The sequence below is a fragment of the Pelophylax lessonae genome (genome assembly GCF_965119305.1).
Source record: "Pelophylax lessonae genome assembly, chromosome: 2".
Classification (NCBI taxonomy): domain Eukaryota; kingdom Metazoa; phylum Chordata; class Amphibia; order Anura; family Ranidae; genus Pelophylax; species Pelophylax lessonae.
Genome location: NC_138769.1, coordinates 727,975,374 through 727,990,455, shown reverse-complemented (window position 1 = coordinate 727,990,455; position 15,082 = coordinate 727,975,374). Strand labels below are relative to the sequence as shown.

At 41.6% G+C, this 15,082-nt stretch overlaps 2 protein-coding genes across 2 annotated transcripts in view; both read left to right on the top strand.

Moving 5' to 3' along the window:
• Positions 1-15,082, top strand: part of LOC309548310 (olfactory receptor 1G1-like) — a gene marked incomplete at both ends in the record, with an annotated part of 62,467 nt that overhangs the window by 17,926 nt on the left and 29,459 nt on the right. The gene's annotated exons all lie outside the window — the stretch shown is intronic.
• LOC309548472 (olfactory receptor 1f45-like) lies at positions 7,731-8,663 on the top strand (the record flags this gene model as incomplete). The annotated part of the gene is made up of 1 exon (XM_082248417.1): positions 7,731-8,663. One exon carries the CDS (start codon positions 7,731-7,733, stop codon positions 8,661-8,663), a length of 933 nt encoding a protein of 310 aa, XP_082104543.1.

Below are 15,082 nucleotides of genomic sequence, written 5' to 3'. Positions count from 1 at the left end.
TTGAACCACACAAATTAAATTCAAGTATAGGTGTTGTGTTAACTTGCAAAAGGATGTTTATTTCTGTCCAGACAGCTCTGATTTTTACAGCTTGCCAGACAGCACCCCACTTTCCTTTACAGCAACAAAGCAATACAGCTTTGACACTTCCATATTCACAGCCTGTTATTTGATATTGGCTCAGTGTCCTTACCTTTTTCTTTTTTTTTTTTTTACCATCTATGATTTTTACAGGGGACAATTAAAGCGTATCTTCACCCTCCAGGCAATCTTCATTTCTTTTCACCCCTCCTCCCCTTATCTTCCAAAAAAGCACTGTTTTTATTTATTACATTTTAGAAAATTGGGCCGTCACCAGGTGCACACTTTCCTAGACGAATGACATGCACTGTGTGCTTGACTGAGTGGTTTCAAAACAGAAGAGGTTCTCGTTGGGACACAGCTGTAACTACTGGTTGGGTCAGTATTTTAATTATGCAGAAGACCCCTATCAAGCAGGGTTTAAAAAAAAAGAAAAAGGGGGGGGGGGCTGAAGATCCGCTTTAAGTTGATTGCCAAGACAAAAAAAAAAAAACTAGACAAGAATGACAACTACCCCAGTTTGTAATTAGCTTTTAGAGTAAAGCTGACCATACCTGATACAATTATCTTATTCAATTTCTTTTAGATTTACCTTCAACTATGTAAACCAAGGACCTGTCTGATTGCATACAAATTTAATTGTTTAAGTTTGACCTCATATTATATGGTTTTTGGTAAATATAAAAGGAAAACTGAAGAAAATGTATGGCCAGCCATAGGTACACATGGAAGGGTTTTTTTTCTCACTAGCTGGTAGGTGTGTGGAGAACAGGACAATGATATATCATTGGTACCTGACTGTGCTGGTGAAGAACATCATTGTAGTATTACTGTATCACAGTTTTAATGCTGATACACAAAAAAAAAAAAAAAAAAAAAACAATTAGCAAAACAAAAAAGTATAAAGTAGCTTGATCAAATTGTTTGCATCCATGTGTCCTCAAAGAGTTAAGATCACTTAACTATAATCCATTATTTTTTTTACTTCTTGCTCTTGTCTCTTTTACTAGCTGTCATGGTGCTAGTGGCCTGGTATGAAGCAAAATGGTACTTCATAATTAGACATGATTACACATTTTGACCTTATATAGCTCCCCCATCCAATATTCTGTTTTCTACCTCATAAAAATAAAGAAAACTTTACAAAATCTGTCCTCCATAGATAAGCATTGTCTATTCTTTTTATTTGCGATTCACTGTAGGTTCTCCCCTCGGAAGCCCCCAATAGAAGGCCAGAATGTGTAATCGTGTCTAATATTGAAGTACCATTTCATACCAGGCCACTAACACCATGGCAGCTAGTAAAAGAAACAAGAGCAAAAAGTACAAGAAATACTGAATTATAGTTAAGCTATCCTAACTCTTTGAGGACACATGGATGCAAACTACTTGTATTTGATCCTGATACTTTATACTTTTTGTCTTGCTGGGCACCAGTTCACAAAATAAAACTAATACTGTAGCTGCTGAATTTTAATATTAGGACACTTACCTGTCCAGGAATCCAGCGGTGTCTTCACCCGATTTTTCAAATGGCTATCGGGTGCTAAAAAAAAAAGAAAAACAATTAGAAAAACAAAAAAGTATAAAGTACCGGGATCAAATAGTTTGCACTTCTTGCTCTTGTTTCTTTTACTAGCTGCTAGTGGCCTGGTATGAAGCAAAATGGTACTTCATAATTAGACACGATTACACATTCTGACCTTATATTGTGGGGCTAGTGGCCTAGTATGATGCAAAATGGTACTTCATAATTCAACATGATTACATATTCTGACCATATATTGTGGGGGGGGGGGGGTTCTTAGGAGAGAACATACAATAATTTGCAAATAAAAGAATAGACAAAGTTTATCTATGGAGGACGGATTTTGTAAAGTTTTCTCTATTTTTATGAGGTATAAAACTGAATTCTGGATGGGGGAGCTATGTAATGAAATGCAGTTCTCGCAGATCTCTCTAACTTATAAGCTGGACTAGATGTGCTGAATGGTTGGGTAACCACATGGTAAATGGGGTTCAATGTTGATACATGTAGATATACATTTTTACACTAAAAATATGCAAAAGGTCATTTATCTTGTAATCTGAACTCATACCTTATGCATTATATGCAAAAGGACTTGTATTAACAGAGTGTTTTGCCTGATAAAACAGTGTTTTTATCCACTACTACTACGCTCACTATCATACAAGATAGGCACAATTGTATAAATGGCAAAACAATTGATTCAATTTCTTATAAAGATAATTCTAACATGCAATGATTAGTTACAGAATCAATAGATATAGCAAAGAATTAGCATCAATACATCACTGGATATTGTAGCATCACCTGTTGCCTCTACGATTGGGGGACTCCAGCAATCAGCAAGGGGAACACCGGGAAATCGATTTAAGGCACGTCTTACATCTTCAGAAAAGTCCCAATTTCCCCCAGAGAAACCCCTTTGTTTATAACATAATTCTATCAAGTCATTCTTGCCACGCATGCATGATAAATATTTGCTGAAAAAGCAGCATGCATGGATATGCGCAGTCCATAGATACGGCGCATGGACGACTCATGCGGACATGCGCAATAACTTGTTTTTAATGACTTAATTTAATTCCCACAAGACTGCTCATCTCATTCCCACAAGTCTTATCTATGAAAACAACAGGTTCTCAACCTGAAGCGGCCTTGATTCCCATGAAATAATTTGATAACAGCTGATTCTCAGCCATCGGCACAATTTTGTCTGAACAAAATAACCCTTGTTCACATGAAGGTGGCATCCATTATTTGGTGAAGATTCAATTACTTTTAACTATTCACTCTCTCTGATACAGCCGTATCACAATCGTATCACACAGAGGCATAGACAAAAAAAAAAAAAATATATATATATATATATATATATATATTTTTTTTTTTTTTTTTTTTACACCCAAGCAAAGCATTTCTACATCTTCAGCATGCAGTACAGTTCTGGGCACCATTTAACAAAATAAAACTACATGAAAGTCTAAAGACTAAATGAGATGAGAATGTTAAATAGTCAATATCCAGAAGGCTCCTGCAGAAAACAATTAAAAGTCAGCAGCAACAAATACTGTTAGGATACTTACCTGTCCAGGAATCCAGTGGGGTCTTCACCGGAGCCAATTTTTTATGCGGATATCAGGTGCTGTTGCCACCATCTCCACTAAGGGAAACCAGCAGTGAAGCTGTGCGGCTTCATATCCGGTTCCCTACTGCGCATGCACGAAGCATGCTGCACTCTCTGATTGGGCCGGCTCCAGGGAAAGGAGGCGGAGGGCCGGAAGTGGGATCAAGTACCTATCAAAACGAGGGAGGAGGCAGACAAGAAGAGCTTCTCTTTTGGGTGGAGCTCCACTTTAAGGACTCATACCATATGGTTAAAAGCTAAACACCTAATAAGAAGCTAAAGGAAAACCTTTTTTTCATTTTTGATAGAGTAAGGAAAGACTTCAAACCATGCCATTTTTTTTTTTTGCTTTCTGTGTCCCATTGGGGGATTCCCCTTCACTTACTGTCTCGTATTTGAAGCAGGAAATGAGAGGAAATCCCTCCAAATTGTGGGAATCGTTGGTTGTCACTGCAGTGCCCTTGTCCTAAACAAGGGCTATTATGGGGCTACTTAGAGAGGAGCTTCAGTCAGATATGAGAAAATGAAGAGTCAGCAGCTACAAAAACTGTCGCTGCTCCCTTTTTATAAACAGATACTCACCTATCCAGGGAACCAGCATTGTGCTCATCCAAGCCGGTTTCTTCACCAGTCTTAGCTGCATATTAACTGTGGGCAGCAAGCTGTGACTCCTTGCTGAGGTGCTGCTTGATAGAGCCCTGCTGTTTGGTCCAATAGGGACATGTTGGGACCTAACGTGTGCTAAAGCGGTCCTGAAGCTGTCCAGCCTGGTTTGCAGGAAGCTGTGCCAAGGAGGAGATCATGGTTAAGGCCCCTTGCTGGAGAAAGCCAGGAAGAAGGCTAGTCTCTCAGAAGGGCCTGGTGACCCATTTGAAGGATGCATTGACATTTTGGAAACTTTTTAGTGTTGCTAGGTTTGGTTTAAAGGTGCTGACACAGGGAATCTGGACATTATACTGGATCTGAAGAGTCTGTAAGTGATCTGCTATTGTATCTGGGACCCCTAACCCTCACCTCTATAACCGTTCTGCAATAAAACTTTAAAAAGACAAAAGTGACCCACCCAATATCCTTTCTCAGTCACCCTATTTTAGCCATGAACTCCCCGATGTGAAATGCTTGCCTGCCCCTGCCTCTGGAGTTTCTACCCTGCCTTTGGGGTGTCAGAGGGGTGATAGGAAGATTCCCCCTCTATTCCCCTTCTGGTGGGATTTCATTTCACATTTACTTGAGCTGATAAAAGTTAACAGGACGAATAAAGAGAGTGAATCTCCCTAATAGGGACACAGACACCAATTAAGACCTAACCGGTGTTCAAATTCCTTTAAAGTGGTTGTAAAGTCAGAAGGTTTTTTATCTTCATGCGTTCTATCCATGAAGATAAAACGCCTTCTGTGTGCAGAAGCCCCCCTAATACTTGCCTGAGCCCCATCTCTATCCAGCGATGTTGCAGGAGTGTCTCAGCTGCCCGAGACTCACCCTCCTCATTGGCTGAGACGGCAACACAGTCCCATTGGCAGCTGCTGTCAATCAAATTAAGTAAGCCAATGATAAGAGAGAGGGAGTGGGGGCAGGGGCGTGACTCTGTGTCTGAATGAACACAGGGAGCTGTGGCTCGGCTTGGGTGCCCCCATAGCAAGCCTCTTGCTGTAGGGGCAGACAACAGGAGGGAGGGGCCAGGAGCATAGATGAGGGACCCGAAAAGAGGAGGATCTGGGCTGCTCAGTGTAAGACCAACCACACAGAGGAGGTAATTATAACATGATTGTTATTTTTAACAAAAAAAAAAGAGACTTTACAATCACTTTAAAGGTAAAATGTATGGCCTTAAAACACAAAGTAAACAGCCACTCATCTCAAAGTGTGGTACCTCCCTGTATAATGTGGGTCCCTCTATAACTCAACAGTCATCTTCTGTGGCCACTGATTCTGGCTTATTCCCATGAGTATGATGCCTTGTATTGAGTGGACTCACCTGTAGGCAGTTAGTGGTCAATGTTTTCCCAGACAGGAAGGTGGGAGTTCATTTTATTTCCTGGGTCTATCTTGGTGGTTCTTTCCTGGGTCCAAGCCCCCCCCCCCTCCAGTGTGCTACGAAAGGGATGAAGGCCCAGACCATGGGGGGGTAGAGTTTGTTGCCCCATTCTTTCGGTATGGTTCTGACCTATTCGGTTCTGACCTGTTCCTTTTGGTCGGACCCGCTCACTGCTGTTGCAAGTCTGGATTTCCAGTGCCATGCTGAGGTCTGAGTTCCTACTGCCTAGGAGGATTGCTGGAACTTTCATTCCTTCCTGAAGATATCATCCATGGACTCTGCCAAGAATGGACTCTTTCATATGCAGGTATGCTGGGGCAGCCACAAGCCTGATTTAGGGACTAGGGATGTTAGGAACATGACTGCACTTTATTTCTGACTATTGCCTGTATATGTCATCATGGTAATTTATTTAAATAAAGCATTTGAAATGTTGTCTTTGCCTGGTCTGAAGTTACTCAAGGGATGTAATGCAAGTAACCAACAGATATAGTTACAGCTTAGGCCACTAAGCTCATTGGGGTATGAAGGCAATGGTACAAATCATTAGTAAGACCTCATCTGGAATATGCAGTTCAGTATTGGGAACCAGTCCTTAAAAGGGATATCGGGGAACTGGAGAAAGTGCAGAGAAGGGTAGCCAAACTGATAAGAGGCATGGAGGAGATTAAGGGGGGATATAATCAACATGTATAAATACATAAGGGGTCCATATAGTGAACTTGGCGTTGAGTTGTTCACTTTATGGTCAACACAGAGGACAAGGTGGCACTCTTTATGTCTAGAGGAAAACAGATTTAGTCTCCAAATATGGAGAGGTTTCTTCACCGTAAGAGCTGTGAAAATGTGGAATAGACTCCCTCCAGAGGTGGTTCTGGCCAGCTCACTAGATTGCTTTAATAAAGGCCTGGATTCTTTCCTGGGTATAGTTAATATAAGTGGGTACTAATATTTATAGGTAAAGTTGATACAGGGAATATCCGATTGCCTCTCGGAGGATCAGGAAGGAATTTTTTTCCCCTGCTGTGTACATGTGACAGGTGAGATAGCCTCTTGCAGAGAGGGAGATGTTGTCTGCACTCCTTTAGCAGCGATCTGTCTCTCATAGCAATGGGAGCAGATCTGCACCATCGGGGCCCTCATCCTGTGCACAGGTATGGAAGAGAAAAAGTTAAGTAAAAATCATCCATGGAGTCCATGCTAGGTTCACAGCTGGACCCCATACCGGTACTGGGAGTGAGGTAGCGGTGATACACTTGGCAAGTGGAGAGGGCAAGGGCTCTATGTGTCTCTCCTAAATGCACAATTGAGTAAGGGGATGTACAGAAACATCAAAAGAGTTTATTATAGATCAGTCGACTGTTCTAGTAAAAGGTACCACCCTGTGTAAGTCAGAGACCCTATTAAAAATGACTAGCGTTCCCCAGAAGAACTCACCCCAGAGTAGGCCTCTCATGTGACCCTTGCTTGGCGTCCAACAAGGAGTGAAAGGTGAAGGATGTGATGACCAACTACATCCCACCTACCCTACATGCCAGTTACTAGTAAGACAGAAGTGATGGAGGGAAAAGCCCACAGCCAGTGACCAAAGAAGCAAAATGCAGAGTACATCATAGAAGAATTCTCACTCACATTTTTTTTTCATGTTCCATAGTTAGTCAGGTTGAAAAAAGACACAAGTCCATCTGGCTCAACCAATAAAAAAAACAAAAAACAGTGGTCTGCTCCCCAGGAGACAAAGTACATGCAGTACTTTATTGTTTTTTCCTATGCACTGTGGAAAGCTAGTTGGGAGCTCAGAAAAGGCTCCCCCTTCCCTCCATGACCCTCTGACAACACAGCTCAACATCTGCTTTGACAAATGGCAATTTTCTCTCCAAGAACTTGCCTTAGACAAACATGGAATGCAGGGGGAGCAGGGGGAGCAGGGGCTTGTCAGCTAAAATGTTCAAGGCTAGCAGGCAAACATTCGGAGGTGGTGAAATGTGCCATTTAGCAAAGCAGCCATCTCATTACTATCAGTGTTATCAGATAGCCATAGAGGGAGAAGGTGCCTCGTCCAACCTCATAGGTAGCCTTAGACAGCATGTAAGAACAATGTGATTTGTTCCAAGGGGAACCGAACACATTCATAAAAATGGAAGTGAAATTTCTTCTTTAAAGACCAAAATCGGGTTAAGTGGTGGTTTATTTTTGTCTTGGGGCCACCAGTTCAATTTAATATCACTTCATAAGACACAAAGACACTGTAAAAGTAGGAAAATATGGGTTGGTTTTCGAAAGAAGGTGCTAGTGGCTCATTAGGTAGAATGTTTAAAGAAATAAACAGTTGTATAAACTATTGTTCATCATGTCCATTGTCAGGAATAGTGTATCAAGAAGAAAGAAGGAAGACATTAAGTGAGCAAATGGACTGGAAAAAATTGTTATCAAGTATTAAACTATTGTATAGGTCATTTTTGATGGAAAAAGTCAATCAAACCTCCGGCTTTGTTCTACTGGGCTTCTCAGACCTTCATTACAACAATGCTGCTTTATTCTCCACCATTCTGGTCATATATACCCTCACATGGACTGCTAACTTACTTTTAATAAGTTCTATTAAACATTCTCGGCAGTTGCACACACCAATGTACTTTTTCTTAGGTAACCTGTCTGTAGTGGACATCTCTTTCTCTACAGTGACTGTGCCCAAGCTTCTGTCCAGCATTCTTCATGGAGAAGCCTCCATCTCCTTCCATGGCTGTTTCCTGCAGATGTTTTTCTTCATTCTTCTGGGTTCCACTGAGAGCCTTCTTCTGTCAGTCATGGCGTTTGATCGATATTTAGCTATTTGTTATCCCTTACGCTACACTTTAATAATGAATGATAAGCTTTTGTTGATACTGAATGGTATTTGCTGGGTGGCAGGATCTCTACATTCATTATTGCACACTTATAATGTGTCACATCTAACCTACTGTGAGGACAGACTGATTCCCCACTTCATCTGTGATGTGACACCCCTCCTTGGACTGTCCTGCTCCAGCACTGCACTTGAAGAGCTCTTTATTTTCACCGAAGGTTCTATGGTTGTTACTATTCCATTTCTTTTCGTACTCATCTCCTATGTGCTTATTGCAAGGGCTATCCTGAAAATGAGAAACAGGAGCAGCCGCACCAAAGCCTTTTCTTCCTGTTCTTCTCATCTCATTGTGATTTGCCTGTTCTATGGTACCATTATTTTCATTTACTTCCGCCCCTCATCGGACTACTCCTCCCAGTATGATCGCATTGTTAGCATGGCATACACCATCCTTACACCTATGCTGAATGCTTTTATTTACAGCCTAAGGAACCAAGATGTGAAACAGGCTCTGAAGAAACTCATAATGCAATGCTTTTCAAAAAAATAATCCTTCAGCTCGTGTTGTGCTTGAACCTTTGTAAGATGGACCCTGTATTTGTGGATGAAGCTCTCACCCCTGGAGGGGCTTCTGAGAATATACCCATGTCTCCCTTTCTAGTATTGTGGCTGCCAGTCACAAGCATAGATCCATGCACACCAACAATGCAGGCTCAGTCTAGTGGTTGACTTTTTTTTATTGCTGGAAACTGGAGAAAAAAAAAAAAAAAAACGGGGTTCAAGGCCGTATATTTGTGTACCAATTAGCCGACACAGCTGTGCTGAAAGCGTGCGCCCTGCATGCTCTTGGCACAGTTATCAGCGGCTACCGGAAAGCTCCCGATCACTTCTTGTGGTTGGGAGCTTTCAGATCATGTGATGGCCATGACAGCCAATCACAGTGGTCACATGATCATAAACCCCCTCTAGGCATCTGAAACCTCTTAAAAGCCGGGAGGCTCTAGTACAGTGATGGCGAACCTTTTCGAGCTCGAGTGCCCAAACTGCAACACAAAACCAACTTATCTGTTTCAAAGTGCCAGCGGGTAATTACCGGGGGTGGGAAGGTGATATATCGCCACCCAGCCACCTGTCAACTGCCTTCTGAAAAATTGATCCACCATGGATTGCTTCCCATAAGAGCAGCAAGGGATGCTGTATATGTAAATGCACCAGAACCATGCTACTCACCTCTGCATCCCAAAGCCCCCCTCTTTTCTTACTTCTACATGCCCTCCTCTGCTCACTATTGCACCCCCACAAAGCTGATAACCTTGTAAAGGATAGCTGGTCAGTGGTGTGCACTCTTCTTCCTTGCGTGCCCACAGAGAGTTCCACAAGCAGTGGTATCAGCAGGGAGCATTGATAGTTTCAAAAAACTATTAGATGGGCACCTTAGAGACCACAACATACAGGGGTATACAATGTACAACATACAGGGGTATACAATGTACGGTTAAAAGCAAACACACACACACATCATAGGTTGAACTGGATGGACCGATGTCTTTTTTCAACCTCACTAACTATGTAAGAGAGGGCTCTGCGAGCCACCTGTGGCCCGCGTGCCATGGGTTCACCATCACTGCTCGAGTACAATAGGGTTAAATAGGTTTAAAGATGAGCTACTGAGTAAAATCAGAAAATCTGGAACCTAAATCTGAACCCTATTGAATTGAAGCCACTTTTATGGCTAATAAACAAGAAATTGTTATTTGTCAAACAAATGGCACAGGGAGAATTACCATGGGGAACATGTACAATGCAAAAACAAATGTACAGCAGAGTCCTCCACATCATGTGACTTTGAGGGCTCAGGAAAAACACTTTTCAATTACAGGGTTAGTGACACCATGCAGTGCCTTGAAAAAGTATTCATACCCCATTAACTTTTTCACATTTTGTCATGTTACAACCAAAAACGTAAATGTATTTTATTGGGATTTTATGTGATAGACCGACACAAAGTGGCACATAATTGTGAAGTGGAAGGAAAATGATAAATGGTTTTCAAATTTTTTTACAAACAAATGTGTGAAGAGGGTGGCATGCATTTGTATTCTGCCCCCCTGAGTCAATACTTTTTAAAACCAGCTTTCACTGTAATTACAGCTGCAAGTCTTTTTGGGGATGTCTCTACCAGCTTTGCACATCTAGAGAGTGACATTTTTGCCCATTCTTCTCTGCAAAATAGCTCAAGCTCTGTCAGATTGGATGGAGAGTGTCTGTGAACATCAATTTTCAAGTCTTGCCACAGATTCTCAATTGGATTTAGGTCTGGATTTTGACCGGGCTATTCTTACACATTACTAAGATTTGATCTAAACCATTCCATTGTAGCTCTGGCTATATGTTTAGGGTTGTTGTCCTACTGGAAGGTGAACCTCTACCCCAGCCTCAAGTCTTTTGCAGACTCTAACAGGTTTTCTTCTAAGATTGCCCTGTATTTGGCTCCATCCATCTTCCCATCAACTCTGACCAGCTTCCCTGTCCCTGCTGAAGAAAAACATCCCCACAACATGATGCTTTCACATCCATGTTTCACGGTGGTGTGTTTCATGGTGTGTTCAGGGTGATGTGCATTGTTAGTTTTCCACCACACATAGTTTTTTGCTTTTAGGCCAAAAAGTTCAATTTTGGACTTATCTGACCAGAACACCTTCTTCTACATCTTTGCTGTGCCCCCACATGGCTTCTCGCAAGTGCAAATGGGACTTCTTATGGCTTTCTTTCAACATTGGCTTTTTTCTTGCCACTCTTCCATAAAGGCCAGATTTGTGGAGTGCATGACTAATAGTTGCCCTGTTGACAAATTCTCCCTCCTGAGCTGTGGATCTCTGCTGCTCCTCCAGAGTGACCATGGGCCTCTTGGCTGATTCTCTGATTAATACTCTCCTGCCAGTTTAGGTGGACAGCCATGTCTTGGTAGGTTTGCAGTTGTATCATACTCTTTCCATTTTCGGATGATGTTCAAAGATAAGGATATTTTATTATAACCTAACTCTGCTTTAAACGTATCCACAACTTTATCCAAAACCTGTCTGGTGTGTTCCTTGACCTTCATTATGCTGTTTGTTTACTAAAGTTCTCTAACAAACCTCTGAGGGTTTCACAGAACAGCTGTATTTATGCTGAGATTAAATTACACACAGGTGGACTCTATTTACTAATTAGTTGACTTCTGAAGTCAATTGGTTCAACTAGATTTTAGTTAGGGGTATCAGAGTCTATGGCACACTTTACAAATATGTATTTGTAAAAAAAATTGAAAACGATTTATCATTTTTCTTCCACTTCACAATTATGTGCCACTTTGTGTTGGTCTATCACATAAAATCCCAATAAAATACATTTACGTTTTTGGTTGTAGCATGACAAAATGTGGAAAATGTCAAGGGGTATAAATACTTTTTAAAGGCACTGTATTTGGTATTATACTGTGCAGGCGCAACAGATTGTTTAACTTATTATTGCAGTACACCATTGTGATTATTTTCAACATGAAAAATGCTTATTTTATTTTTTTTTTTATGTAGTTTTGGCTGCAACACCTGATTTTTTTTTCTTACATTAATAGATCTGAATTAGCTGGTGGAAGTAACAGCCACAACAGCTCTAAAAGCTGAAAATAACTTTAAAAAAGTAAAGCTGAAGTCCTCAGCTTTGTACAATTGACCTGTTGCACCACATTTTAATAGGTAGTTTGTAAACTTCTTTTTTGTAGTATCCCAATGTATTGTCAAAACAGAGTGCACCAAAAACACTTCAAAACCACAACCCCGCATACCAGAGATGAGGTAGTTTTCAATCATATGGAATAAAAATTATAATATATTATTTTAGAGACAATAGTCATATTTACTGTATACTACAGTAGCTGCAATATACTAAGAGGCAGCTTGAATAGTAGTCTAGTCACTTAGTATTTTGGGTTCTCTGTTCTATGCCTCAACTACAAGAACAACCTCTATTGGTAGAATGAAAGTTACTGCAAGCAAATATAAGAAAACAACTATAGATAACTTTAACTGTGAATTAGTATTAGCAAATAGACACAAAACTGTTTAGCAATAAATTAACTTAATGTATTGGTATAGATTAGAATGAATAGGGGTTGGATCATGAATGAGCATACAGAAGATAGGTTCAGACGCAGTCCCCTATACAGTACAATCACTATGCCAAAGTAATTTAGAATAAAGTTCTGTACCACTAGACTGGAATTGACAAAATAAACAGTGCATATGATATAACCATTAACTGCAGTGTGAATAACAATACTTTCTCTAGTCTGCAGTGCACTCTAGGAGAATAGACAGGATATCGTGCGATGTCTCCTAAGAAGTACCTCTTAAACTAAGAAATGGGCAAAAGTCTCTGTGTAGCAACTAAAAAGAAGCAATCTTTAGTCCTAACTCTTCAGCTGGCTAACATTGGGGCCCACTGGTGCATATGAGAACACTCCCAGTCAAACCTGCAAGCAGCAATGAGGTTACTAGGCAGCAGTGTAGTCAGTTCCTAAAGGGCTCAGTATTTTTAGAAGCAACAGATTTTGGCAAAAAAAGCTCTTCCACCAGACCCAGCGACACAGCCGCAGTGGTTCCTCTGGTTAGGTGTCCAATCAGTCTGGGGGGGACTGTGATGACTCTGGTCTGCAGCACAGCAAAGACAGGCAACAGAAAGGACAGCGCTATCTGGGGGGATAATGACCACTATATCCTTATGAATGGTTAAGACCAATGGAAAGTCTCAATACTGTTTATTTGCAAACAATTGCGTTAAAACCTTTAGTCATTAAAAGCTAATACAGTACCAGGCCGGTGGGTCCAGATGTAAGAGAGTTGATGGCAACTTGAGCAGGTGTAGCAAGGTGGAACAAAGCTGCCCTGGTGTGCAGGCTTCCGCTTCCATGGAGCCACGGACGTACAGGAGCCAAACAGAATACCTTGCTGTTGTTTCCAGCACAGCAAAGACTGTTTCCTGGCACTGGCTCAGTCTATTGGTATTCTGCTGTGGGTGCAGACAGCCCAGGGACAGGTCCTCACTCCCTGGCTCGGGTCATGGGCTTGTATCAGATGGGGGTACACCCAGAAAGGCAGGTGTGCTCACTTTGGTCTTCCCCATGGCAAGAGGAAGCTGTATCTTGTACAGCCTGAGCTGCCTCTTCCTGGCAATCTCTCTCTGGGAAATGCAGTTTAAAAGCTCTTGATTACTTAGAGTCACTCTCCTCTGGATTACAGTTCCCGCAAGTGCTGCTTGACTCAGTTCATTGAACTCTTCTTGCTTAGCAGTTTCTGTCCTCTCACTGATACATCTGTTAACCAGTTCAGCACCACAGGACCGCCGAGAGCTGCTGCAGCCAGTGTTTCTCTCACCCCCCATTTTTAGCCAAGCACCTGGCTACAGATAAATGTTGTGCAGTCGATGCCCAGCAAATAGTTAGCCATATTAGACCACTATGTATGAGGGCGAATGAGCAGATTTTTACAAGAAATAAAAATTAGAGTGCATTTTTTTTTACAGACAATAGCCAAAACTATTGTACAGTGAAAGCACACTAGGCCACATTCAGTCAATGCACAGCATGTAGACAGCCTTAGTAGGTTACTATTTAACCAGCTGCCTACCTTCAGGGTGTTACACATGATTATAAAATCTCCTCCTCTCTACACAAGGCGTCTCCTGTACATCCAGGAGACTGCCTGCAGTTTCTTATCTCCCCTTCTCCCTCCCATGCACACCCCTATGAGACCCAGTATCTGTAGAAAGATGAGCACCCAATCCTACAATTGGGAGCCAGTCAGAAGCCTTCCTCATTGAATAATCACTGTGACAGCCAATTACAGTGATCATTCAGTGTAAGATTTGGAAACAATAAGAAAAGTAACAAACTTGCTGTCTTATCTCCACTGTTCTTTGACATGGCAATCTGTGAGTGAGAGAGCTGCAGCTAACACAGAAGAATGTTTATTACGTGCACAAAAAATAAGTTAACTCTTAATTTACCAGGACATGCCCTTATTTTATTATTTATTTAAGTAGATCACCCTGTATGAGAACTATTTAACAGTTTTATCACCTTTTATAGAATACATTTAAAAAATAAAGTTTTATTGTATTTGTGTACTTCACTCCCAGGTCTTTTTTTCGAAAATTCCTAAAGTGTAATTCTGAGTCACAGTTCCCCTCATTTTGTAGCAAAGGTTTTGTGTATATACTGTTTATTTATTGGTGGCTGTGGCAGACCAGGAATGATGACATGAGCTGGTATTAAAAGCAAACTAGAAAATATGGCAGTGGAAAACCCAGAGGATGTAGCAGGAGCCGGTAGTAGTGTTGAGCCACAATAGGTGTCAGGATCTGATAATGGAGGCAAGCCAGCAGAGGCCATATGAGCTGGTAATGCTGGCAGAAACTAGCAATAGTTGCAGACCAGCAAAGGTAGTGGGAGGGAGATGGTAACAGTGGCATTCCAGCAGAAGTGGCAGGAGCTGGAAATGGTGCCAGTCCAGCAGAAGTAGTAAAAGCTGATAATGATGGCAGGCCTGAATACGTGGCAGGAGCTGATAATGGAAACTCAGTTTCAGAGTCAGAGTATTTTTGCAGAGAACAGAACTTGTATTAATGTAAAGGTTCACCAGTTTACAACAAGCTGGGCAGGAAGGCACCCAACTGGGAACACTCACAGAATGCAGTAGCAATGTGTAACAGAGCAGGTCTTGTCGTGTCAACAGTGTCTGTCTTAAGGGGTAGAATGTGGCCTGGCCAGTCCATACCCAAATGAGACAATGTCCTTTCCCTACTTGTCTGAAATCTCTCCCTGCCACTAGTCACCTCCCCTGTCAGAGGGGTGACCTGTCCCTACACTATCCACATGTGAAATGCGCACCAAGTCTAGCAGCCAGGGCCTTAACTAGTCTCTGCCTGACC